This window comes from Hippopotamus amphibius, chromosome 1 (assembly GCF_030028045.1).
Source record: "Hippopotamus amphibius kiboko isolate mHipAmp2 chromosome 1, mHipAmp2.hap2, whole genome shotgun sequence".
NCBI lineage: Eukaryota > Metazoa > Chordata > Mammalia > Artiodactyla > Hippopotamidae > Hippopotamus > Hippopotamus amphibius.
Window position 1 is genome coordinate 103,562,129 of NC_080186.1, and position 27,234 is coordinate 103,589,362.

Genomic DNA, 27,234 nt, shown 5'->3' on the forward strand with positions numbered 1-27,234 from the left:
TTTGACTGACACAATTTATTGGTTTGGCCCAAAAATTCATTCCAAAACATCCTATGGAAAAACCTGAACGAAATTTTGGCCAACCCAGTATTAACAACTACAACGTCAGCTAGGAAAATGTGGAACAAGATCTTGAGAGTACTAATAGAACACAAAAAAGTCAGCCAAGAATTTTATAAATTAAAACTATGTTTAATGAATAAGGGTAAAATAAAACCATTTTTCAGACATGTAAAACTGAGGTTTAACAGCAACAAAGCCCCACTAAAGGAAGTTCTAAAGGCAATACTCAGTTTGGAGTTTCCTTAAAAAACTAAAAATAGAACTACCATATGATCCAGTAATCCCACTACTGGGCATATACTCAGAGAAAACCATAATCCAAAAAGAAACATGTACCATAATGTTTATTGCAACACTATTTACAATAGCCAGGACGTGGAAGCAACCCAAATGCCCATCAACAAATGAATGGATAAAGAAGGTGTGGCATATATATACAATGGAATATTACTCAGCTATAAAAAGGAATGAAATGGAGCTATATGTAATAAGGTGGACAGACCTAGAGTCTGTCATACAGAGTGAACTAAGCCAGAAAGAGAAAAACAAATATTGTATGCTAACTCATATATATGGAAACTAAACAAAACAAAACAAAAGGTGCTGATGAACCCAGTGACAAGACAAGAATAAGGATGCAGATGCAGAGAATAGAATGGAGGACACAAGTTTGGGGGGGCGGGGGGAGAAGGGGAAGCTGAGACGAGTGAGAGAGTAGCACAGACATATAAATACTACCAACTGTAAAATAGATAACCAGCAGGAAGTTGCTGTATAACAAAGGGAGATCAACTCAATGATGGATGATGCCTTAGAGGGCCAGGACAGGGAAGGTGGCGGGGGGAGTCATGGGAGGGAGGGAATGTGGGGATATGTGTATAAATACAGCTGATTGACATTGGTGTACCTCAAAAACTGGTACAAGAGTGTAAAGCAATTATATTCCAATAAAGAGCTTAAAAAAAAATAAGCTACAGGGATGTATTGCATAGCATATGCAAATATAGGCATTGTTTTGTAATAACTTTAAATGGAGTATAATTATAAAACTATTGAATCACTATGTTTTATACCTGGAACAAATATTATATTGCAAATCAATCATACTTCAATAGAAAATATTTTAGCTTGTTGTAAATAAATAAATATATAAATAAATATATAAATAAATAAATAAAAGGCAATACTCCCCAAATAGAAGATGTGAGAAGAAATGCTCAACAAAACAAATGGTAAGCAAGGGGCTAAATCTCAACAGCACTGACTGTATAAAGCAAGGACAACAATGATGCACAATTTATGGGAATAAGGAAAATCAAGATAAAACAAAGCTCGAAGAGAGGAAGCAATTTTAAATAATTTTAATAGTTTTTTGTATTGGAAGAAATATATTTTATTGAGACTTCATTAAATTATATATACAAGTTGAAACTCTAGAGCAACCACTAATAGAATAGAAATAGAATGTATACATTATAAACTGTTCCTATTAAGGGCCAGATAGTAAATATTTTAGGCTTTTGGGGTCAAAGGACAATATCAAGGACATTGTGTAGGTGTTTATGTAACAAGCAAAAAAAAAGTAATTTCTGCAAATATTTTACTAACAAACCATTGAGTAAAATTTCCCCCCATAATACAGTCTACTAATAAGAAAAATAGAATTCTTTGGGGGTGGGGTAGGGAGGATGGAATTTGACCTAATTAGAGTTAAAATTAGTGTTCCCTATCATCAGACTGATTGCAAGTAAAAAACAAACAAACAAAAAACCCTCAATACAAAAGAAAATAAGAAAAAAGAAAAAAATGATCATAGAAATGGTAGGAAAATAGATTGAAAATAGAAAATAAACTACATATCTTAATACACAGTTTATCAGAATAGATATAAATGGATTCAACTCTTCTACTAAAAGAAAAATCAGTCATTATTTTTTAAAAAAATCTAGTTTATAGTCCCTGCTTACAAGAGACACACAAATTATAAAGCCACAGAAAGGTGAAAATAAAGAGATGGAATTTGCCAGTAAAATACTATCTGATAGAAAGCTCTTATCCCTTTATTTTTCTTTATTAATTTTAGAATGAGCTTTCCAAGGTTATAGTATATTTCATATCCTAAATTGAGTCTTTCCATCCATGACCATGGTATATTTTCCCACTTATTTAGGTGTTTATTGTCCTTCAATAATATATTGCAATTTTCTCCATAAAGAAAAATCTTTTATCAATTTATTTTTCTTCACACCTTATAGTTTTTTTTTGCTCTTATGAATGATGCTGGTTTTCTATAATATTTTCTAATTGGTTATTGCTGGTGAATAGGAACTCCAGTGCTTTTTTTCTGCGTTAATCTTGTATACAGCAACCTTGCTGCACTTCCTTAATTCATTTTAAAAGCCAACATGCACCCCAATTCCATAGCAGCATTATTTACAATAGCCAAGATATGGAAGCAACCTATCAACAGATAAATAAAGTAGATGTGATATATATATACACACACATATATATATGATAGATATATATACATACACACACATACACATACATACAATGGAATACTACTCAGCCATAAAAAGAATGAAATTTTGCCATTTGCAACAACATGGATAGACTTGGAGGGTATTATGCTAAGTGAAATAAGTCAGAGAAAAACAAATACTGTATAATATCACATTTATGTAGAATCTAAAAAATACGAAAAAAAAAACCCTAGTGTTTATTATAAGAAGAAACAGACTCACAGATATACAGAACAAATTAGTGGTGACCAGTGCGGAGAGGAAGGGGGGAGGGGAAATATAGCATTAGGAGATTAAGAGATACAAAGTGTTAGATATAAAATAAGCCACAAGGATATATTATACAACACAGAAGAATATAGCCAATATTTTGTAACAGCTATAAATGTAGTGATTCTTTTTTAGTTATAGTCAGATCTTTATTTAAAAATCTGATCTGCCAACTTAGCGTTTTCCACCAATTCAAGGCACAGAAACTTTCACAGGCTCCACAATCTTTTTCTTAGGTGTTGCTTTTGTGGGAGGCTTTGCAGCAGCCATCACTGTCTTTTTAAAATTTTCTATTATTTATATGGAACATTATATTGAATCATTATATTGAACACCTATAACATATATAATACTGTACATCAACTATACTTCAGTTAAAAAAATAGCCAACCTAACCTTAATAGTGATGCTTGTTAAGAACAACAAAAAAAGGACTTTCCTGGTGGCACAGTGGTTAAGACTCCACCTGTCAACGCAGGGGACATGGGTTCGAGCCCTGGTCCAGTAAGATTCCACATGCCGTGGAGCAACTAAGCCCATGCACCACAACTACTGAGCCTGTGCTCTAGAGCCCATGGGCCACAACTATTGAGCCCATGTGCCACAACTACTGAAGCCCGCATGCCTAGAGCCTGTGCTCCACAACAGGAGAAGCAACTGCAATGAAGACTAGCCCTCACTTGCTGCAACCAGAGAAAGCCCGCACACAGCAATGAAGACCCAATGCAGCCAATAAATAAATGAATTTATTAAAAAAAGAACAACACAAAAGCCTATCATTTCTTTCATCACAGACACAAAAATTCTAGATAAAATACTATCTGATCAAACCCATTTGTTTATTAAAAGAATAACATACCATGAAAAAATGGTGCTATAATTTTTCATCAATAATGTACATAAAGATGGACCCAGGAGCTTACTAAAAATTAAAATTCCTAGGTTCTATTTCCAAAGATCAGTTAGGATGGAATGAAAACATATATATTTTAAGTCTCTCCTTCCCCCAGAGATACCTAAGCAATCACGGCATATGTGGTTTTGTGTGAAAAGGACTAAACTTTAGGAAACGCTGAGAAGTTTGTTGTAGAAATACAGAGGTTATTCATATTGTTAAATCAATTTCCATAATTCAATATATCTCCCAAATAAAGGGAAAATAGATATTAGTTTCAATACCAACAGACACTTTAAAAATTAATAAGATTAAGCAGCAAATAATAATAAACTTAAAGAGTTGCCGTGTAATTATCTTTACCATTAATACCAAGAAGACAGGGAGTCTCACCAATATTAACCAACACTGTTTTGAGGGTTATTGTATACTAATGGAGGTGGGGAAATCAGCTCCTGCCTACCCAATATATAAGCTTACAACAAATCTACTGTAATTAAAATAGTATGGTACTTGTATAGGAAGAATTAAGTGGGTGACTGAAACAGAATCAGCATTCAAAAATGGATTAAAATGCCATCACATTGGGATTAGGTTTTCAACATATGAATACTGAAGGACACAGACACTCGGTAAACACTATAGTGTTCAGAAGAGTTCAGAATATCTCTTTTATCATTTTTATAGGGATCTTTAAAAATGGATTAAAAAATAACTGGGTACCTAATATGTGACATATCAATATTCCAATTTAGTTTAAGGGGTAGGGATTAATATTACATTTATTTGAATGGTACTAGTAAAATGACAGTCCCTCTGGGCAAAGGAAAAGTAAGACCCTTACATTATGTTACAAAAAATGTATTTCAGGTAGATTAGATCTCTGAATATAAAAAGCATATCTATGAAAATATTCTAAGAGAGTGCAGGAAAAGTAGCATATAAACTCAAGGTGGAATCAACTTGATGGAACCAAAAACACAGAAGCTCTAAAACATTAAAAAAAGTGACAGATTTTTTAAAACTCTTTTTTTGACAAGCTGTAACATATATGCAAACAGAGCACAAGTCCTAAGTGAACAGCTGAATGAATTACCACCAAGTAAACACTCCTGTAAAACTACCACCAGGTTGAGAAATAGATGATCTCCAGCTCCCCGGGAGTCCTCCTCATGCTCAATTACTGCCCACTTGCACTGCACCAAATGCAAATATCATCGTAATCTTTAATATATTAGTTTAGCTTTGCCTATTTAAAAACTTATGTAAATGGAATCCTACATAAGATATATAGTCTTTTAACTTTCTCTTCTTTTGCTTAACATGTTGTTTGTGAGATTCATCCATATTTCTGTGTGTAACTATAGGTCAGTTATTTCCAGAGCTGCAGCCTTTCATTGGATGAGTAAACTATTCTAGCCATTCTACTGATGAATATTTGAATTGTTTCCAATTTGGGAGAATTAAAAATAATGCTGCAAGAACAACTGTGTCCACGTGTCTTGGTGAACACATGCATGCGTAACTATATTAGGTATATAATTAGCAGTGGAATTATTCGGTTAAAGAGAAATCATATGCTTAACTTTAGTAAGTATGTTCAGTTTTCTATAGTGGAAGTACCAACTTATACTTCAGTCAGCAGTGTATGAGAATTTGCTTTACTTTACATCCTTGCCAAAATCTGGCATTGTGTCTTTTAAATTTTGGCCCAAAGTGATTGATTTGACTACATAAACATTAAATATTTCTGTATAAATAGAAAAAAATAAATGGTACTTATTAATAAGGAAGTTATTTAATAAATTAAGACTAATTAAGACCAAATCATAGACTAATATAATGCTATGAAAATAAGTTAGATCTCTAGATATTGTCTGGAAGTGATATTCATGGTATGCTACTAAGAGAAAAAAGCATATGGCAGAGTTAAAAAGAAACACAGCAAACCGAAACCAAAACCAAACATGAAAACTCTTTATATTTGTGCATGTATGCTTGTATGAGCATAGAACATACCAAATTGTTAATATTTCTGATTTCAGGGGCTTAGGACAGCCAGGTTAAGTTTGATTTCTTATAAAATCATGTATTAGATTTGTAAATTAAAAATCCCAATAAAAATGCAAATAAAACCAAACCCTGGCAGCAGAAGCAGAGAGTATACAAACTATGAACAAGACACTGCCCTGGATTTTGGCAGAGTTCCTTAAAGGTTTATCATCTGGTGGAGGAGACAGCTTGGTGGAGAGACTATCATTTCACTGCAGGTTTGATTACCTCCAAAAGTTTAGCAAAAAAGATAATTTCCTGTTATACCACAAAAACTCTCTGGCACAAAATAATTTTCAGTGTGTGATTTGTCAACGCCATTTGTCTTTCCTTCAATTACCTTGAGAGAGCCTTCTAAAATAAAAGGAATCTTTTCCTTCTCTTTTTCTTTTTCTTTTTCTTTTTCTTGATCTGATATCTCTGTTTTGCTCATTCCTTTGTTACCTACAGCCAGAGAAAATGAAACTTCTTAGTAAAATTCTCTAAAATAAAGTTTCATAGAAGACCAAACCTCTGGGTTGTAGGGGATCCCCACTCACTCACCTTTGAATTCCTTTTCTGCCATCTCTAGAGTGGACATCTGAAGAGGAACTGAGCTCTTTCAGGGATGAACAACTCACCAGCAGTGGAGGCGATGCATTCCATTCTCAACGTGTTGAAATTTTGAAGCTTTTATTGAACTGGACTCTCTCTCACTAGGGCTTTAACCCAATTAATCCTAATTTAACCCATTAAGACCACACAGAACAAGTTTAACTTCCTCCCATACTGAAGCCCTCCTCTTGCCATTATAGTTATTCTGTTGTGAAGATTTACATTTGTCCTGACTTGAAAGGCCTCAAACTAAATGCAATACTTACCAGGTGTATTCCAATCCCAATTCCAAATCAACCATTTTCTGAATTTGGTCTACAAACACCCAGATAAGTACTAAGCTTTTGGTTCTGCTCAGAAGCAGAATAAAGAAAAGGCAGTCAACTCACAATTTTTCCTACTAACAGGCAAACATGGCCTAGACACAATTGTGAGATGGCACCCCCTACCTGTCTTTTTATACAGTCCCATCTAGTAGTCCAGCTACCTAGTGCTGTCCTGCTGCACCCCATCAGGAGGAAGGTCGAGTTGATGGATGGATTATGTAACTATTTTGATGAAAGGTGAATGCTTCATCATTGACTTGGTTTTCCAAGTTTTATTTTAGAATCAAGCCAAGCACAAATTCCTTTAGTAGCTTATAAAGGTTGCAAAAACTTTGGAAATTACATAGTTTTGCTTCTTTACAAGAATTACTCTCAACTTGGTTATCAGAAATAATGAATATTATTCACACAGAGTTCATTCCCTTTGTATGAACCCAGTGAAAATATCTTTATTTTCCAGATTAATTACCTCAACATTTCACTTATTTATCAAGTATCCTTCCTCTTTTTGTCACCCTCTTCTCTCTGCCTGACAGCATCAAAGCCATAAAAATTAACAACAATAAAATTAAAACTATGCATTGACCCAACATCCTGTTGAGTCCATGTCACAGGCCCCCAAGAATCCCTTTCTCCTTCATTTTTTGATTCTAACACCCAGTTAGTCTCAGGACTCTTCTGTTTACTCTTCTAAGGAAAGTCTTGTTTTAATCTCACCTTGGAAGCCATAATTATTCTTATGGAGACATACTGATTCTGAATTTACCTCGTATATTGCCAACAAATCTTAGATAGGTGAACCTACCAATCCCACCAAAATACAAAGCATTTGGCATTTCCCTAACATAACACTTGATCTGAAAAGACTGAATCTTTCAGATCTGCCAGCAAGTCGAATCATTATAAGGCAAATATCAATCAATATCAGACAAATATTCTCATCATATTTAGAATGCAGCTATTCTATTTTTTAGGGAAAGTGAAGAGTCACAGAAATTTTGTTGACAACTCTTTTTAGTCCTGAAATATTCACTTTCATGATTAAATTAATAAATAGCACAATGTCTTTGGACTTTATGTATAAGTTCAATCGGTTACTTACTTTTAGTTTTTTTAATAGAATAAATTTTGCTACTAGAAGAAATTTTGGTACCAGCAGAGGATTTTATTTCCAGCTCATTCTTGGTCCTACTGATTTCCTCAATCATTTTAGCTTCCTGATACAGAGCTTCTTCTTTTGTGATCCAATCTTGAATGGATTTTGCAACAAGTTCCAAATAATTCCTAAAAAAAGCGAGGAACAGCAGGTGACAATTGAGTCAATATTAAAGTCAACAAGTGTTTAAGATACTGATGATGCAAGTGAACTTTTGAAAAATGAACTGATTATAAATTGCCCATGTAACAAATGTAATAGAGATAGATCCTAGAATATATTTTGTACAAAGTAGTCATATATATTCAATGAACATACAAAAAATGTTCAACTTCCATCACAATTAAAGACGTGTAAAATTAAAAATTAGATATTTCCACCCAAACCAAAGATTAGAATGCTTGATAATGTGAAGAGTTGATGACAGTTTGGAGAAACAGTCATTGTCAACATTGTTAATTGGAGAGTAATATGATAAAATCTCTTTTGAGGGCAATTTTATAGCACAATAAGAACTATCTTAATTGACCACCAGCTAATTGACTCACTGGATTAGCTGAAACACTGCAGTCCTGCTATAAAACTTACTGGCCTTATGAATACCCACGTATTTATTTATGTGGGTATTGTACATTTATGTATACATCAGCATCTTATTGCTTACCAGGATTCAGTAATATTTGCCCCCAATTCCATTTATTCTATTTATACTCATTATTATAATTATTTTAACTAAATATTACATATACTTACAACATATGACTACCCAAAGAAAGTTGTTGCTGGGGAAAAATGTTGAAATATTTATGTTTGACAATATAGATTAGTTATTGTCAAATTGTGTGAAAGTGAGAATTAAAGTTTTGAAAAAATAAAGTTAGATGAATTCTATACTGAAGTTGCTTCACAATTTTCTTTAATTCTTGATCCCTTTTAAATAAAAGGAACCCAAATTGGAAAAGAAGAAGTAAAACTGTTACTGTTTTACTACGCAGATGACATGATACTATACATAGAAAATCCTAAAGATGCTACCAGAAAATACTAGACCTCACCAATGAATTCAGTAAAGTTGCAGGTTACAAAATTAATACACAAAAATCTATTGCATTTCTATACCCTAACAACAAAATAACAGAAACAGAAATTAAGTAAACAATCCCACTTACCAATGCATCAAAAAGAATAAAATACCTAGGAATAAACCTACCTAAGAAGGCAAAAGAACTGTACTCCAAAAACTTATAAGACATTGATGAAAGAAACTGAAGAGGGCACAAACAGATGGAGAGATATACCATGTTCTTGGATTGGAGGAATCAATTTTGTTAAAATGACTATACTAAGCAAGACAATCTACAGATTCAGTGCAATCCCTATCAAATGCCCAGTGGCATTTTTCACACTAGAACAAATTTTTTAAAATTTGTATGGAAATACAAAAGATCCCGAACAGCCAAAGCAATCTTGATAAAGAAGAATGGAGCTGGAGGAATCAGGCTCTCTGACTTCAGACTATACTATGGTACTGGCACAAAAACAGACATATAGATCAATGGAACAGGATAGAAAGCCCACAAATAAACCCACACACTTATGGTTAATTAATCTATGACAAAGGAGGAAAGAATATACATAACAATGGAGAAAAGATAGTCTCTTCTATAAGTGGTGCTGGGAAAACTGGACAGCTACATGTAAAAGAATGAAATTAGAACATTCTCTAACACGATATACAAAAATAAACTGAAAATGGATTAAAGACCTAAATGTAAGACTAGATACTATGAATCTCCTAGAGGAAAACATAGTCAGAACAGTCTGTGACATAAATTGCAGCAATATTTTTTTGTATCCTTCTCCTAGAGTAAAGGAAATAAAAACAAAAATAGACAGATGGGGCCTAATGAAATTTAAAAGCTTTTGCACAGCAAAGGAAACCATAAACAAAACAAAAAGACAACCTATGGAATGGGAAAAAATATTTGCAAATGATGCTATGGAAGAGGGATTAATTTTAAAAGTACACAAACAGCTCATATAGTTTAATATGAAAAAATACAATTCAATCAAAAAATGGGCAAAAGATCTAAATAGATATTTCTCCAAAGAAGACATACAGGTGGCCAATAAGCACATGAAAAGATGCTCAATGTTGCTAATTACTAGAGAAATACAAATCAAAACTACAATTAGATATCACCTCACATCAATCAGAATGGGCATCATCAAAAAGTGTACAAATAATAAATGCTGGACAAGGTGTGGAGAAAAGGAACCCTCCTACACTGTTTGTGGGAGTGTAAACTGGTACAGCCACTATGGAGAACAGTATGGAGTTTCCATAAAAAACTAAAAATGGAGGGACTTTCCTGGTCGTCCAGTGGGTAGGACTCTGAGCTTCCAATGCAGGGGGCCCAGGTTCGATCCCTGGTTGGGGAAGTGAATACCACATGCGTGCCACAACTAAGAAGTCTGCACGCTGCAACTAAGAAGTCTGTATGCTGCAGCTAAAAAAAGTCTGCATGCCCATGTGCCACAACCAAGACCTGGCACAGCCAAAATAAATAAATAAATGAATAAATAAGTATTTTTTAAAAACCTAAAAATAAAGTTATCATATGATTCAGCAATCTCATTCCTGGGCATATATCTGGAGAAAACCATACTTTGAAAAGATATATGCACCCCAGTGTTCACTGAAGCATTATTTACAGTAGTCAAGACATGGAAGCAACCTAAATGTCTGCTGACAGAGGAATGGATAAAGAAGATATGGTGCACATATACAGTGTAATATTACTCAGCCATAAAAAAGATGAAATAATGCCATTTGGAGCAACATGGATGGACCCAGAGATTATCATACTATGAGAAGTAAGTCAGACAGAGAAAGACAAGTATCATATGATATCAGTTATATGTGGAATCTAAAAAATGATACAAATAACTTATTTACAAAACAGAAATAGACTCACAGACTTAGAAAACAAACCTCTGGTTGCTAAAAGGGGAAGGAGCAAGGGAGGGATAAATCAGAGTTTGAGATGAACATATACACACTACTATATGTAAAACAGATAACCAACAAGGACCTACCGTAAGGCACAGGGAACTCTACTCAATATCTTGTATAATGTATAATGGAAAAGAATCTAAAAATAATATATATATGCATAATTGAATCAGTTTGCTGTATATATGAAAATAATGCAACACTGTAAATCAACTATTTTTCAATAAAACTTTAAAAAATAAATAAGATATCCTATCAGCCTAAAAAAAAAGAAATAAACTGAAAATTGTAGACTATGAATTATTGATACACAACAGCTTCATCTGGAAGGTAAAAGATATCTCAAACTCAACATGCCCCAAAACAAACTCCTGATCTTCCACTCCAAACTGCCTCTTCAACTGCCTTTGGTCTCTTAGCTGATGGCAAGTCTACATCTGACATCAGGTTGAGTTGAACAGCTCAAATACCCTAAAGTCATCGCTGACTACTCTTGTTTTTCATGTTCTTGTTCCAATCTGTCAGGAAATCCAAATGATTTTTTTAAAACATATATTTAAAATCTGATCACTTCTCACCCCCTTTACCACTGTCGTCCTGGTCTGTCACTACCACCTTTTACTAGGACTGCGGCCATAGCCTCCCAACAAGTCTCCTTGTTCCTGCCCTCGACCCCTTGTAGTTTATTCTCAACACAGCAACTAGGAAGAGCCCTTTCATCCTTAAGTCAGATTATGCCTCTCATGCTCAGGATCTTCAATAAATCTGCTTCAAACAAAACCCAGAATCCTTACTATTGATCTGTGATGAGGGAACACAGATATGTATATTTCAAATGAGATCACAAAATAAGGAATACTGCAGCATGCAATGATTCAGGAAGTTTGCCACCCACTCATTCTTTCTGAAAGAATTACTCACAAATATATTCCAGCTGCATTAAAAATAAATCCAAGAAAGACAACATGGGATATAAGTAAGAGTTGAGAAACAATACAATTTACAATTAAATGTAGGTAACTATTTATGCTATGTATTTGTTATTAAAAATATTGCTTTACAATTGGAAATAAAATTTATAGGCAATTTCTAAATGGGAGGTAGGCTGTTCATTGGGAGTAAGTGAAAATATGCTAAAGGTTTTAACATTTTCTGTGAAATGCTATTAATATTCATTAACACTAGCTATTATGTAAAAATGTTTAAATATGTGATTTAAAAGGATACATGTAACTTCTAGAATAATATAAAGAGAATGTATGACTTTTCACAAATCACATGCTAAGAATGAACTAAGAAAACTGAATCTAACAAAAGGAAGGAAAGGGATTAATCCTGAAGTAAAAATGTGTATATATAAATTTAATGGTAAGAATGAGGCCAAACATATTATCAATAAAAGTGAATAGATTAAATTAATTAAAACATAACAATTTTAACATTGTTATTATTATTAGAATATTTTAAAAGACAGAAGTTCTCTGAGCAGCTGAAAAAAATTCAAGCTGATGTTTAAGAGATATGTCTAAAAATCAAACTGATGCAGAAAAATATAAAGATGGCAAACAGTTGTCTGGGAAGCCAGAAGAAGTCTAGATCCTTGATGATTTTTGTGAGTAGCTGCACTATCCTTGAGACAGTGCCCAACTATAGATTTTTTTGCTACAGGAGAAAAATAATTCCCTTATTAGTTTAACCATTGTAGTCAGTTTCCATGAATGTAGTGAAACGCCATGCTTAGTTGACATGTAAAATGACTAAGAAAGTTCTATCAGTAAATTGTTATATAAAAGAGAATTTCCAATAATATTATCAAACATGGTTAAATTCAAGGTGAAAACCACTAAAGGGAACACAGAGAGATATATGATCATGTTGATAAGTTATAGTCCTCTAAGAAGGATGCTCCTAAAAACAGAGATTCGAAAATAACTTTATGCATATACACCCAGTGCACATGCAGAACTAACAGGAAGGAGAAATAGAACTAAAATCATAAAGGCAGACATTAATACATCTCTCTCAGAAATGGACATTTATTATGAGAATACTGTTTAATTGTATCCTAGCAGACTGGAAAATTTAGATTTCATGCATGATTCCATAGAAAAATAAAAATTACCAAAAGTAACTGAAGAAGAAATAGAAAATCTGAATAGAGAATTCATTTCAGAAGGACTGAACAGGTTTTAGATAATCTATTCTTCATCCTTCTGCCCTGCTCTCTCTCCCACTGGGCCCTGCCATCCAGCCCCTAGGGATCCACTAACTCTAGTTTTCCACGTGAAGTATTCTTACCCTTCGCAAAATCAGGTACCACCCTATGGAAGCTACTGTATGTATAAGCAAAGGGTTAGCAACAGAGCCTTGGAAAATGAACTTGTAGTCCAACTTCTAACGGTATTGTTTAATTTTTTTGGAAACTGCAGAATTAATAAAAAGATGGAACGTTTTGTCTGCCTTATGTGCTGTGAAACCTGAGATCTGTGGGCTTGCACCTTAATGAGGCAGCTGGGAGTTGGCATGTAGGTCTTGGTGGCAAATGGAGGCTGTGGCTTCTCTGGGTGAAGGGGAGAAACACAGTACCCTGCTGCTCATTTCAGCAGGCATATATAACCAGTGTGGGGAGAGAAGCAAAAGAAGAGGTGCCTCGGGGTAGCTGCTGAGTCCCCTAATAACATGAAGACGCTGGTCATGCTGTATTTCCTGCCCTGTATTCTTTCATAAAGTTAAGTAAACACAGAATTGGATTAAAGCCTACTTATCACGTGATTCTGGTTGTTGACTTGAACCTACAATCATCCTGGAGAATTAGGTCATAAAAAATATACATAATTGTCAATGTTATCCACAAGGTTAGCAGAGCACTGATACATCTCTAAGTGACATAGTTTGCACATCTGGGAGAAAAATATAAACATCACTGACAAGTAAATTACAGAGCACTTCTTATAAAACAGGTTACTGAGAGAGAAAAAAATTGTAGATAGTAATTAAGTTATAAAATCTCCGTAGTAAATCAATACGTTGGGTTTTATTACTTAATTTGTGAACTCTGAAGCAAAGTGTATCTAACATTTGTATTTGGGTGAGGAAAGGGAAAAGGCACGGTTTTCTTTGGTAAAAGTATAGGTGTAAATAACAAACCCTAGGGTTTGGCTTTCTTGGGTACTCTATAGTTTCTGTTTCTGTTGTCAGTGGTATCATTTCCTTTTTTTTTTTTGGCACACGGGCTTAGTTGCTCCGTGGCACGTGGGATCTTCCCGGAGCAGGGATTGAACCCATGTCCTCTGCATTGGCAAGTGGATTTTTAACCACTGCGCCACCTAGGAAGCCCCCTATCATTTCCTTTTTTAAGCATGATATTTTCTAACAATTTCTTGTGGTGAACAAAAATGCAGTTAAAGGATATGATCTCCAGGTAATTTCTCCTATTAATTCACATTTTTTTATAGATCATTTGGGATTTTCCTGTGTAGACAATAACCTCAACTGTCAATAATGACATTTTCATCTCTTCCGTTTCAATTCTTATATCTTTAAGATACTTTTATTAAATAATTTTTCTGATTTAGATCTTTATTAAATGTTGTTTAGAATTGGTGATAGCGGTTATCTCTGTTTTGTTTCCTATTTTACAGAGCATGCTTGTAACATTTTTCATTAAGAACGATGTTTACATCTTAATAACTTCAAAGGCATTCAGAAGACAATGGGATAATTTTCTTCAATGTGCTGATAATTTACCTGTTAATCAAGAACTATACCCTGAGCAAAATTACCTTTCATGGACAAGGCTAAAATGCAGACATTTTCAATAAATAAAACTGATTTTACTACCAAAGATCCTCACTATAAGAATGTTTAAAGCTCTTTAGGAAGAAGGGAAAATAGCAAGCATATGTTAACTTATACAAACATTGGATATAAAAGCAAATAATAATGATACTGATTTGTAGGGTAAAAACATCAAGATAGAACTAAAGTCTTAGACTACAATAATAGAAAATATAAAATGGAGATATAAGAAATTGAAGCATTCTGCTTTGCTTATATGATTGGTAGGAAGGTAAAGGCACTGACTTCAGACTTAGTTAATTTAAAAGTGTATATCACAATTTCTAGAGGATGAGTTAAGAGATCTAGTATATAACTGTCATTCTGGTAGTAGTAATAAAAATGAAATTAATTCAGACCAAATAAGGAGAAATAAGGAAACTGAAAAAAGCGCAAATAAAAGGACAAAATTAAATGGTTGAAATTAATCCAAATAAATGGACTAGATGCTCAACTAAGAGGTAAATATTATCAGACGAATTTTAAAAATCCAGCTATGTACATTTTACAGGAGGTAAAATGGATAGAAAAGGATATACTGGTTAAAATATTAAAGAGGCTTGTAAAGTTTATCACTATCAGACAAAAAAAGTATGATAAAATCTGTTCAGATATATCAATATTGGACAAAATGAACTTGAAAGCAGAGAGCAATCCTAGAGATAGAGAGAGACATTGCATATTGGTCAAAGCTTAATCAGGAAGACAATTCTATTCTTGTCTTGCCTTGTAACATAATCTTAACATGCATGAATCAAAAATTGATAAAGTTATAGGAAGAAATTGACAAATTTACATTACGTAGTGAGTTTTTTTAATAAATCATTTTCTCATTAATTGACTAAGCTTTTACAAATCAGAAAGAATACTGAAGATTAAAAAATACAACCCTGTATCAAAAACTGAAGAATATACTTTCTTATCAAGCAAACTTAAGAGTATTTATAAAAACTGACCACATATTAAGCAATAAAGCAGATCAATAAATTTTATAGCATAAGTATTTTATAGAACATGTCATCTGACTACTATATCGTGAAATTATAAACTATTGGAAAAATGTAACTCACAGCCAAATGTTTAAAATTAAAACTCACATTTCTATGCAATCTATGGGTCAGCACTTCCCTGGTGGCGCAGTGGTTAAGAATCTGCCTGTCAATGCCGGGGGCATGGGTTCGATCCCTGGTCCAGGAAGATCCCATAAGCCAGGGAGCAACTAAGCCCATGTGCCACAACTACTGAGCCTGAGCTATAGAGCCCGTAAGCCACAACTGTTGAGCCCGCATGCCACAACTACTGAAGCCCACGTGCCTACAGCCTGTGCTCCACAACAAGAGAAGACACTGCAATGAGAAGCCCGTGCACCACAACTAACAGCAGCCCCCACTCTCCATAACTAGAGAAAACCCTTGGGCAGCAATGAAGACCCAATGTAGCCAATAAATAAATGAATAAAGTTATGTAAAAAAACTCTATTGGTCAAATAAGAAAGAATGATGGAAATTAGAAATGAAAGATAATATTCTATCAATCAGATATTTTGCAGTGCTGCTGATATTTAGAAACAGATTTTGCCTTAAATGCTTATAAAGCAACAAACAACTCAAAATCTTGAGATAAGTTTCTAATTTATAAAGTTAAAGAACCTCAGAATAATCCAAAGAAATTAAAAGAAAGGAAATAAAAAAGATAATAAAGGTGAGAGCATATTTTTAAAAAATAAAAAGGAGAAAAGATCAAAAGCAATAGTTGATTTTTTAAAAAATTTAACAAAATCAGTAAACCTTTGGCAAGACTGGTCCTGAGAAATATACAGAAATTACAGATTAAAAACAGTAGGAATCCCATGGAAGAAAAGGCAACAAAGGGCCAAGACCAGCTCGGCGACTCGAGGTGAGTGACGGGTGCCGCAAGCTTGAAGACACAGACACAGACTGAAGAGAAAAGTGGGACCGGGGGGCTCAAGACCTCTCGGATCAAGAGCCCTGCTGACTCATCCCAGGTTGCTTTTATTGAGTTCTCCACTAACATTCTCAGGTTACACCCATAAACAATCAAAGGCCTCACATGACTGAGGCAATTATCTTTGTTTGCTTCCTGGGTCGGAGTTGAGCAGGTGTGGATTTGAGCTGGGCCTGGAGAGCAAAACAGCCCTGGGGGCAGGAGACCTCTCTCAGATATTGGGGGTCTGTGCCCCACCCGTGTTGGCCCCTCTGTGACTGTGCCTGTCTTAGGTTGTTCCTCCCTTGAGGAATCTTACCCGTCTCTGGCTAACCAGTCATCCTCCAGGGCCAAACAGGGTGATATAAGGAAGGCTCTATGCACCACCCCTGTTGGCCCCTCTGCGGCTGTGCCTGTCTTAGGTTGTTCCTCCTCTGAGGAATCTTACCCGTCTTTGGCTAACCAGCCATCCTTCAGGACCAAACAGGGTAATATTAGTCTTCACGCCCCACACCCTCAGTTCCTCCACTGCTCAAGCAGGACATTCTGAATCCCATCGCTCGGCCCACATACTTTAACATTTTCAAGATTTCAGAAAGGTTCCCGAATGTCTTCCCACAACAAAGGAAACTGAGGCATTGCCCGGGCCATCCCCTACTGACCTTGCCTATCCCGAGGAAGTGAAAGCAAAGTGATGTAAAGTTCACCCTTTCTGCGAAAGGATACACGCACCTCAATGTTCACTGCAGCACTGTTTACAATAGCCAAGACATGGAAGCAACCTAAATGTCCATGGATGGATGAATGGATAAAAAAGATATGATACATATATACAATGGAATATTACTCAGCCATTAAAACAAATGAAACAATGCCATTTGCAGCAACATGGATGGACCTGGAGATTATCATACTAAGTGAAGTAAGGCAGACAGAGAAAGACAAATATCATACTTATATGCAGAATCTAAAAACAATGATACAAATGAACTTATTTATAAAACAGAAGCAGACTTACAGCCTTAGGGAATAAACTTATGGTTACCAGGGGGGAAGGGTGGGGGGAAGGATAGATTGGCAGTTTTGAATTGACATGTAAACACTGTTATATTTAAAATAGATAACTAACAGGGACCTACCATATAGTACAGGGAACTCTGCTCAATATTCTTTAATAACCTAAGTGGGAAAAGAATTTGAAAAAGGATACATGTATACGTATAACTGAATCAATTTGCTGTACATCTGAAACTATCACAACATTATTAACCAACAGAACTCCAACATAAAATAAAAATTTTAAAAACAAAAAACAAAAAGAATAGCAGCAATTAAAAGGAATACATATATGCGTAAAACAAAGAGGCAAGAGCATATTGTAATCAATCTTATGCCAATAATTCTGAAAACAGGTGAAATGATCAAATTCCTAGAGTATAAATTATCAAATCTAATTCAAAAATAAATAGAAAACCCAAGAATCTGATAACGATGACAGACATTGAATCAGTAATTAAACATCTTTCCAGGTCCAGATGTTTTTATTTGCAAGTTTTACTACATGCCAAAGGAACATTATCTTAGCCTTGCACAAATTCTTTCAGAAAATCAAAACATAGAAATTAAAAGGGAGAACATACACCCATTAATTTATGAGGCCAATAAAATCTCAATACCAAAGCCAGACAGGAACATTTAAAGAAGGGAAAATTATAGCTGAGTCTTACCCATGAATACAGATGCAAATATTCTAAACAATATATTAGGAAATCAAATGCAGCAATTTATAAAAAAGATAACATATGGACAAATTGGATTTTCACAGGGATGTAAGATTGAACACTAGAATATCTATTAATAAAATTTAGCACTTTAACAGATTAAATAATAAAAAGAACACCTAAATTGATGCAAAAAAATCACTTGATACAATTTAATAGTCACTTATGATTAAGAACTTAGAGCAAACTAATAACAGGAGGAACTTTTCTAACCTAATAAGGAGTATTTACATAAACCCTACAGCAAAAAAAACAAAAACAAAAACACAGACATACTTAATTGATAAATATTCAAAACCTAGAACAAGACAAAGATGTTCTCAAAATTGTATTGGAAGTCCTAGTGAGCAAAGAAATGAAAAGTATAATTACTGGCAATGAAAAACAAAACAAAGAAAAGCACAGTTTACGATATTATCTTGGTACACCTATTACATGCCTTAATTTAAAAAATCATCCTATGACTTTAAATTGTGTGTTCCTGTATATGTGTATATGTATGGACACAACCTGTTTCCCCAATTATTCTGTAAGTCCATGTTCATCCTCTCTTTCTGTATCCCTTAGGACTAAAACAATTCTATATAAACAACGAATACTGAGTATACATTGACCAGTATTGAAAAACAATGAAAAGTCCTCATTATTAATGAGAAGAGAGAGCAAAATTTTAAGATAGCAATACTGGGGAGAAAAAAAAATCGCTGATTTCTAGAGGTCTCAGTTTGCTAGGAACCTGACTGCATATGTTACTCAGTTGCCCTACTTTAGAGGCTTCTCTAGATCAACTGGAGTTATCCCAAACCAGCATGCAGAATGTTATGTTTTGTACTGCCTACTTTAAATCTTTCAGAGGCTGTTTTACTGGAGCCTAAATGAATCAAATGTAATTTAATAATATCCCCACTAGATTCAATGGGATAAAGAATGGTGTCTGTCTTCTTTAGGGGAATAGTTTCAACGTTTTATCACAGTGCCTGGCTCACAGCATTTAACTTGGTGAGCTGAGTTGAGTCTACAGATCCCACAGATGGTTTTATCAAGTTGAACCACCCAGCTTAGGCTAAGGAACTAAAAACTAAGTAACAAGCTAACTAAGCTAAGACAACTAACTAACTAAACTATCTAAGTTGATTACCTGAATCCAACATTGGAGTGAAGAGAAATGTTCCAATGTTCACAGTGCAGACGTTGTAAATTCATTGGATTATGAAAGACCAACAGTAAGGAGTTATCTTGGGTATGGTAATAAGAATCAATACACCTGTATTGCTGACTGGCTTCTTGAAGAACCTGAAAAATGAAAACAAATCCATTGTTGTGTCTTTTTTTCCCCAAGAGAAGGGTCTCCTGCTAGGGCATTTCTCTACCCCTTTCTTTTTCTCCACTTATCTCCATGGCATTAGTCAAAGTGAGAGCAGAGATGGCAGACATTTTCAGAAGCACTTTAACAACTCAAAAAAAACCAAATCCTAGGCTCCAGGCATAGAGGCATTTGCTCAAGTGATTTTCGTCCACACTGGGAGATAATAGGTCTAGCAGTTATTTATTTAACATTTTCCATGCCTTCATATAGATCATCTCATTTTATCATCATAAAAACCCCAGATAAATAGGTAGGATTATTTTTCCCATTTCAAAACATTAAAAGCGGCATTTTTCAGCACCAGGTGTGGCCAAGAGAGGATAAGAGACTTGTCCAAGAATATGGAGTCCCTAAGTTCTGGTGCCAGGGCTCATATCAGTCTTTTGACTCTGCATATCACATTTCATACTCCACATAGTGCTCTCCACTACACCACGCTGTAGTACAGAGACATGCGCTGAGTGGCCTTCTTGATAACATAGTGTTTCTACACAAGTTCTATCCCTGGCCCTTTCCAAAACATTCTATCCTTAGCACTGCAATTGCAGCCACAAATAGAGGGGCACAGTGGGCAGCTCACTGTCCTATTGCCTTATGCCAATCAACATAAATAAATATGTCCATAGGGAAAGCTTTTTAGTCAGCTGTGGGTTTCTGTTTTTGTTTTCCTTGTCCATATCAGTTCAATGGAGGCAGCTTTCTGTTCTCTACCATTCAGATGATCTGAAGGCATGGAATTGCATATTATGTCAGGAAAGGACTGCTTTATTTTTGCTTTAAATTTCACACTGGTAGCATAACCAAAATAATACATGTACTTCCCCAGTCTAGTCCCCTGTATGAGTGTCTTTATGAAGTGGCATTCAAATTTTTACATCTGTTCCCTGAAAGCCAATACAAGAAACACACACATGGTAAATATTTTTGCATTTAAAATTTTTGCTATGTAGATTGCTATCCATTATTTTACTTTTTTGGCAAATTCCTTTCAGATTTTAAATCTAAAAAACAAATATTTTTTAATTCTGATGAACATGCATCCTTCCTTCTATTAGAGAGCTCCACAATCTTTGTATTTTCACATTTATTTTGGCTACTGGGATAGACAGCACTTAAGTCTCTCAGAGCTGTAGTTGTTCTCAATCAATATTTAATAAACTTTCATACAATTTATTTCTTCTTTTTAAGAACTTGGCCACAACACTGCAAATCAACTATACTTCAATAAATTTTCAAAACTTGGCTTTTACCTGTTATTCTGTACTAATATTGTTGTTCTCATTAACTAGTTAATTTTTTATTAAAAATGAAGACCTACTATGTTCCAGGCACTGTGTAGGTTCTGGAAAAATAAAATGAATAATATAGGTAAAATTTTTCTCTAAAATCTGATTAAGATTTTTATAGAGGATTCTGGAGTTCAGAGACGTGTCTAAGAAGATGCAGTTGATGGAACATCTGAGATGGAGAGAATGCATTAGAGTGGGCTGAGAGTGGAACAGGCTGGTGACTAGGAGGATATTGCAGTAGATGGAGAGGATGGTAGTTGGATTAAAGTAGCAGCAGTGGAGATGGTGGAGAGCTTGAAGATATATAGTGAGGTTATAACCTCAAAACTTGATGATGGTTCAGACATGATGGACAAGGGAAAAGCTGAAGTAAGGAATGACTCAGCTTTTTGACTTGATGGTGATAATTTCTGAGATAGATGAGGGTAGAAACATGCATAGGTGGGAAAACTATTTTCTTCATGTGGGACACTAAATATTTAAGATGCATATCAATAATTCAAGTAGAATTTGGAGGTAGGTACACTAATGTGGAGCTCAAGATAGAGATAATTTGGAAGATAAAATTTTATAAGTCATTAGAATTAGACATATATAATAGATGAAGTCATTAAAAGAAAGTTTACAGAGGAGAGAAGACAATTAAGGACTGAGACGAAGCATTTCAGTATTTAGATATTAGGTGAGAAGTACTCAACAAAATTCCAAATGGAGTGCTGAGGAGGAATCCAGTATGGTGCCTTGGAAACCAAGAGAGAAGAGCGTTTCATGGGGAAGTGATCAGCTTTGTGATGAAAAGGTAAGGAAGATGAACAAAGATAAGTGTTCATTAGGTTTGGCAGGACAATTATGTGTGACCTTGAAAAGTGAAGCTTCATGCAGTGGGGAGGACAGAGCTAAATCGAAATAAAGTCCGAAATGAGGGCTTCCTAGGTGGTGCAGTGGTTGAGAATCCGCCTGCCAATGCAGGGGACATGGGTTCAATCCCTGCTCCAGGAAGATCCCACATGCTGCGGAGCAACAAAGCCTGTGTGCCACAACTATTGAGCCTGCGCTTTAGAGCCTGTGAGCCACAACTATTGAGCCCATGTGCTGCAACTACTGAACCCCATGCACCTAGAGCCCATGCTCCACAACAAGAGAAGCCACGGCAATGAGGAGCCCGCACACCACAACGAAGAGAAGCCCCCACTCACCACAACTAAAGAAAGCTCACGCACAGCAAAAAAGACCCAACACAGGCAATAAAGTAAATAAATTTATTAAAAAAAAAGTCTGAAATGAACTTCCAGTTAAAAATGGAAGATTAAACACATGCACTCTATAACCCCTCATTAAAGGAATAGTAAAAATTTTGAGTTTTAATGTCACAAAGTTGAAGGCTACAGAATAGGAGACAAAAGCAACAACATTTTAGAAGCTAGAAAGCAGAAGGATAAGTGGTAACTCATTTAGCAGAACATGTAAAGCCAAATCCTACGATTAGTTTTAAGAGAGACCAGACAGAACTTTGTGTGCAGAAATACAGAAAGGCTCAGGAAATGGCAAAGCGAGGTTTTTCTGAAGTGGAGTGAAAATGGATTTGAAAATAGGAACATCAGTCTTTTAAGAAGCCTCAATAGTTCTGAGCAGTCAGGGGACTGTCTATCTCCCTCCTCAGCAGAAGGGAGGATTATTACCTACAGAAGGTGACCCTGTGGCTTCTAAGAAGAGGGACCCTAGGCACCACTGAGGGGGAGCTATACCACAGAAAAAAAAGACTTCTGTAAAAGTCTAAATTGGCATGGTCCAATAGAAATATAAGGTAAGCCACAAATGTGAGCCACATGTGTAATTTAAAATTTTATAGTAGCCATATTTTAAGTTAAAAAAATATAAAATTAATTGTAACTATATATTTTATTTAACTTAATATGTCAAAAATATATTATCATTTCAATATGTAATCAATATAAAAATTGCTAATGAAATATATCACCTTCTTTTTCAACTAAGTCCTTGAAATCTGGTGTGCATAGCATTTATATAATTATACTTATAAAGTGTATAGCATACTTATAGCCCATCTCATTCTAACTTGCTACACTTCAAGTACTCAGAAGCTACATGTGACTAGTGACTACCACATTGGACGATGCAGATCTAGAGACTAAGTGGTAAGAAACCTTAAACTCCTTCCCTCCATCACTCAGCTTCTAAAACCCTGAATGTTAAGTTATATCTTGAAGATAGGAGATTAGATTTTTTTTTTCCTGGAGACTCTAAATGGCCCAAGAGTACAGAACTAATACATCAACACTGATGGGTCTCCCAAGAAAACCCCTAGCCAGATGATCCAACAATGAAGTCCAGTTATTGACAACTTCCCCTCACCCTGACCTCCTGTAGCACTTCCTATCATATTTTCAGTATCTCATTACTAATATGAACAAAGAGGCAAGTATCACTAGATATTATTCTCCAATATGAAAAATGAAGACCCCCCCAAAAAAACAAATTAAAAAAAATTTGAGGAAAAGAGACGATGCAGGAAGAAGATACTAAGACTTCAAAGGACTTTAATATCCTCACAGAGGTAAGAGAAGATATGGTATCAGAGAATGTGAACAGTGTGCTCCATAAAGGTAATTTGTAAATATAAATAGAACTTTAGGAAATTAACATTATAACAGACATAGAAGACTCAATAGAAAAATTGGATGAAAGCAGAGCAATATTTCTAGAATAAGAAGAAAAGGTATTGGAAACTAGGAGGAAAAAGATAAGGAAATTGGAAGTTCAGTCCAAGAAGTCCAATACCAGAATAACAGGAGTTTCAGGAAGAAAGACTGAAGAAAATGAAGGGGAGATGATTATTAGAGTGATGATTATATAACGTTTCCCAGAATATAAAGACAGGAGTTTCTGGATTATACTGGGCTCCCCAGTACAATATTAGGAATATAACCATACACCAAGGTACATCAACAGGAAATCCAGAACATTCTAACAAAGAGAAAATCTTTTTTTTTTTTTATAATAATAAGCAACTTTATTGGACACATTATGTACCAGGGACTGGTCTAAACTAATCCTCACAAAAACTCTATTAAGTACGTGCTAGTAATGTACTCCTTTCATATATGAAGAAACTGAGGCAAAGAAACATTAAGATGACATAACTTTTAAGCAGAATTCAAACCCAGTCAGTCTGGCTCCAGAGTCTGTACCTTTAACCACTACGCTATGTGAACTTTGACTGTTCACCATCTGATGTTCACCATCAACTGGCAAGCTCTGTGTCAGATCTTTTTTTTTTTTTAAAGCTCTTTATTGGAATATAATTGCTTTACACCGTTGTGCCAGTTTTTGTGTACAACAAAGTGAATCAGCTGTATTATTTATTTATTTTTTTTGGGGGGGGTACACCAAGTTCAATCATCTGTTTTTATACACATATCCCCATATTCCCTCCCTTCCTTGACTCCCCCCCTCGAGTCCCCCCCAGAATCAGCTGTATTTATACATATATCCCCATATCCTCTCCCTCCCGCGACTCCCTCCCGCGACTCCCTCCCACCCTCCCTATCCTGGCCCTCTAAGGCATCCCCCATCATCGAGTTTATCTCCCTATGTTATGCAGGAACTTCCCACAAGCTATCTATTTTACAGCTGGTAGTGTATATATGTCAGTGTTACTCTCTCACTTCGTCCCAGCTTCCCCTTTGCCCACCCCCTCCGTGTCCTCAAGTCCGTTCTCTGCATCTGCATGTTTATTCTTGCCCTGTCACTGGGTTCATCAGTACTATTTTTTTTTAGATTCCATATATATGAGTTGGCATACAGTATTTGTTTTTCTCTTTCTGGCTTACTTCTCTTTGTATGACAGACTCTAGGTCTATCCACCTCATTACAAATAACTCAATTTGATTCTTTTTTTATGGCTGAGTATTATTCCATTGTACGTATGTGCCACATCTTCTTTACTCATTCATCTGTTGGTGGGCATTTAGGTTGCTTCCACATCCTGGCTATTGTAAATAGTGCTGCAATGAACATTATGGTACAGGTTTCTTTTTGGATTATGGTTTTCTCAGGGTATATGCCCAGTAGTGGGATTGCTGGGTCAACTACATGTAAAAGAATGAAATTAGAACACTTCCTAACACCATACACAAAAATAAACTCAAAATGGATTAAAGACCTAAATGGAAGGCCAGACACTATAAAACTCTTAGAGGAAAACACAGGCAGAACACCCTATGACATAAACCAAAGCAAAATCCTTTTTGACCCTCCACCTAGAATAATGGAAATAAAATCAAAAATAAATAAATGGGACCTAATGAAACTTAAAAGCTTTTGCACAGCAAAAGAAACCATAAACAAGACAAGACGACAACCCTCAGAATGGGAGAAAATATTTGCCAACGAAGCAACGAACAAAGGATTAATTTCCAAAACATACAAGCAGCTTTTGCAGCTTAATGCCAAAAAAGCAAATAACCCAATTCACAAATGGACGGAAGACCTAAATAGACATTTCTCCAAAGAAGACATGCAGATGGCTAACAAACACATGAAAAGATGCTCAACATCACTAATCATCAGAGAAATGCAAGTCAAAGCCACAATGAGGTACCACCTCACACCAGTCAGAATGGCCATCATCAAAAAATCTAGAAACAATAAATGCTGGAGAGGGTGCGGAGAAAAGGGAACCCCCCTGCACTGTTGGTGGGGATGTAAATTGGTACAGCCACTGTGGAAAACAGTTTGGAGGTTCCTTAAAAAACTAAAAATGGAACTACCATATGACACAGTAATCCCACTACTTGGCACATACCCTGAGAAAACCTTAAAAACCTTACAAAGAGGAAAACAAACAAACAAACAAACAAAAAACCAGACTCAACTGATCAGGAATCAGAATTTCATTGTTTTTTCTCAAGGACAATCTGGAAAACTAGAAGACTATTGAGGAATGCCTTCAAAATGTTGAAGGAAAATACTTCTTAACTTAGCTTTTTGTATAAAGCCAAATTGGCAGTCAAATGTAAAGACAGAATTAAGATACTGTCAAACATCCAATGCCTCAAAAATTTACCTGCCATTTATCTTGATTCAGGAAGCAACTTGAAGAGATGGTCCCCTACAAAAAGAGAGTAACCCAAGGACAACATGGGATTCAGAAGGCAGAGTATCTAACTGGAAATAGAGGCCAAAGATGTGGCCATGATAGTGAAGGGAGATGGTAGGACCACAGAGAGAGCAGCAGGCTCTCTCTGAGAACTGGGAGCATTTTCTTTGCTGCTTTGCAGCTTCTGGCAGTGGCCATCAATCCTTGGTGTATTTCAGCTTGCATTTGCATCATTCTAATCTCCACCTCTCTGGTCACAAAACAGTCTCCCCGTGTGTCTTTGCCTTTACTTGGGATTTTATTCTTCTTACAAGGACATTGGTCATATTTGATTGGAGCCCACCATAATGACCTCATCTTAACCTGATTACGTCTTTTAGATATCCTAATTCCAAACAAGGTAACACTTTCGGATCCTGGGTGTAAAGATTCTAAAAAAATCTTTTCAGGGACACCGTTCAACACTATTCAATAGTCCACATTGTGTCTTCTCAAATTATATCTTTCCCATGTGTAAAATATATTCACCCAATCCCAACATCCCCCACAATTTTAACCCTTTCCAGCATCAACTTTAAGTCCCAAATTTTATCTAAATATCTTCTAAATCAGTTATGGGTAAGACTCAGTTTCTGGTCCTTCCTTGGGCAAAATTCCTATCATGTGTGACCCTATGAACACAGAAAACAAGTAGAGGGCAAGCAAAGTTTCAGAGCACACAGGAAAGGCATTGCTTAGACAACAAAATTGACAGAATACCTGGTTAGGTTTGAATGTACTGAGAGGAGATTTACTCTTTGGTAGAGAGTCTGGGGGTGAGTAGTGATAAATGCATAGCAAACTAAACAAATGAAAAGGAAATGTAATCATAGAGTACTACACAGTTCAGTTGTGAATAGTATTTATGTAATTGAAATAATGTAAATCTTGAAATCGAACCAAAAATTCTGATATAATTAATAGTGTTGGAGAATGGCAAAGAGAAATGCTTCTGTGAGTGT

The 27,234-nt window shown here is 35.3% G+C and overlaps 1 protein-coding gene across 1 annotated transcript in view; it reads right to left on the minus strand.

Moving 5' to 3' along the window:
- Positions 1 to 27,234, minus strand: part of SPAG17 (sperm associated antigen 17) — a 242,301-nt gene that overhangs the window by 106,534 nt on the left and 108,533 nt on the right. Inside the window, exons 18-20 of the mRNA XM_057703738.1 lie at positions 19,598 to 19,752; positions 7,828 to 8,009; positions 6,146 to 6,249 (exon numbers count right to left, since the gene is read on the minus strand). Coding sequence (XP_057559721.1) covers positions 6,146 to 6,249; positions 7,828 to 8,009; positions 19,598 to 19,752 — 441 coding nt within the window. The remainder of the gene's footprint in view (positions 1 to 6,145; positions 6,250 to 7,827; positions 8,010 to 19,597; positions 19,753 to 27,234) is intronic.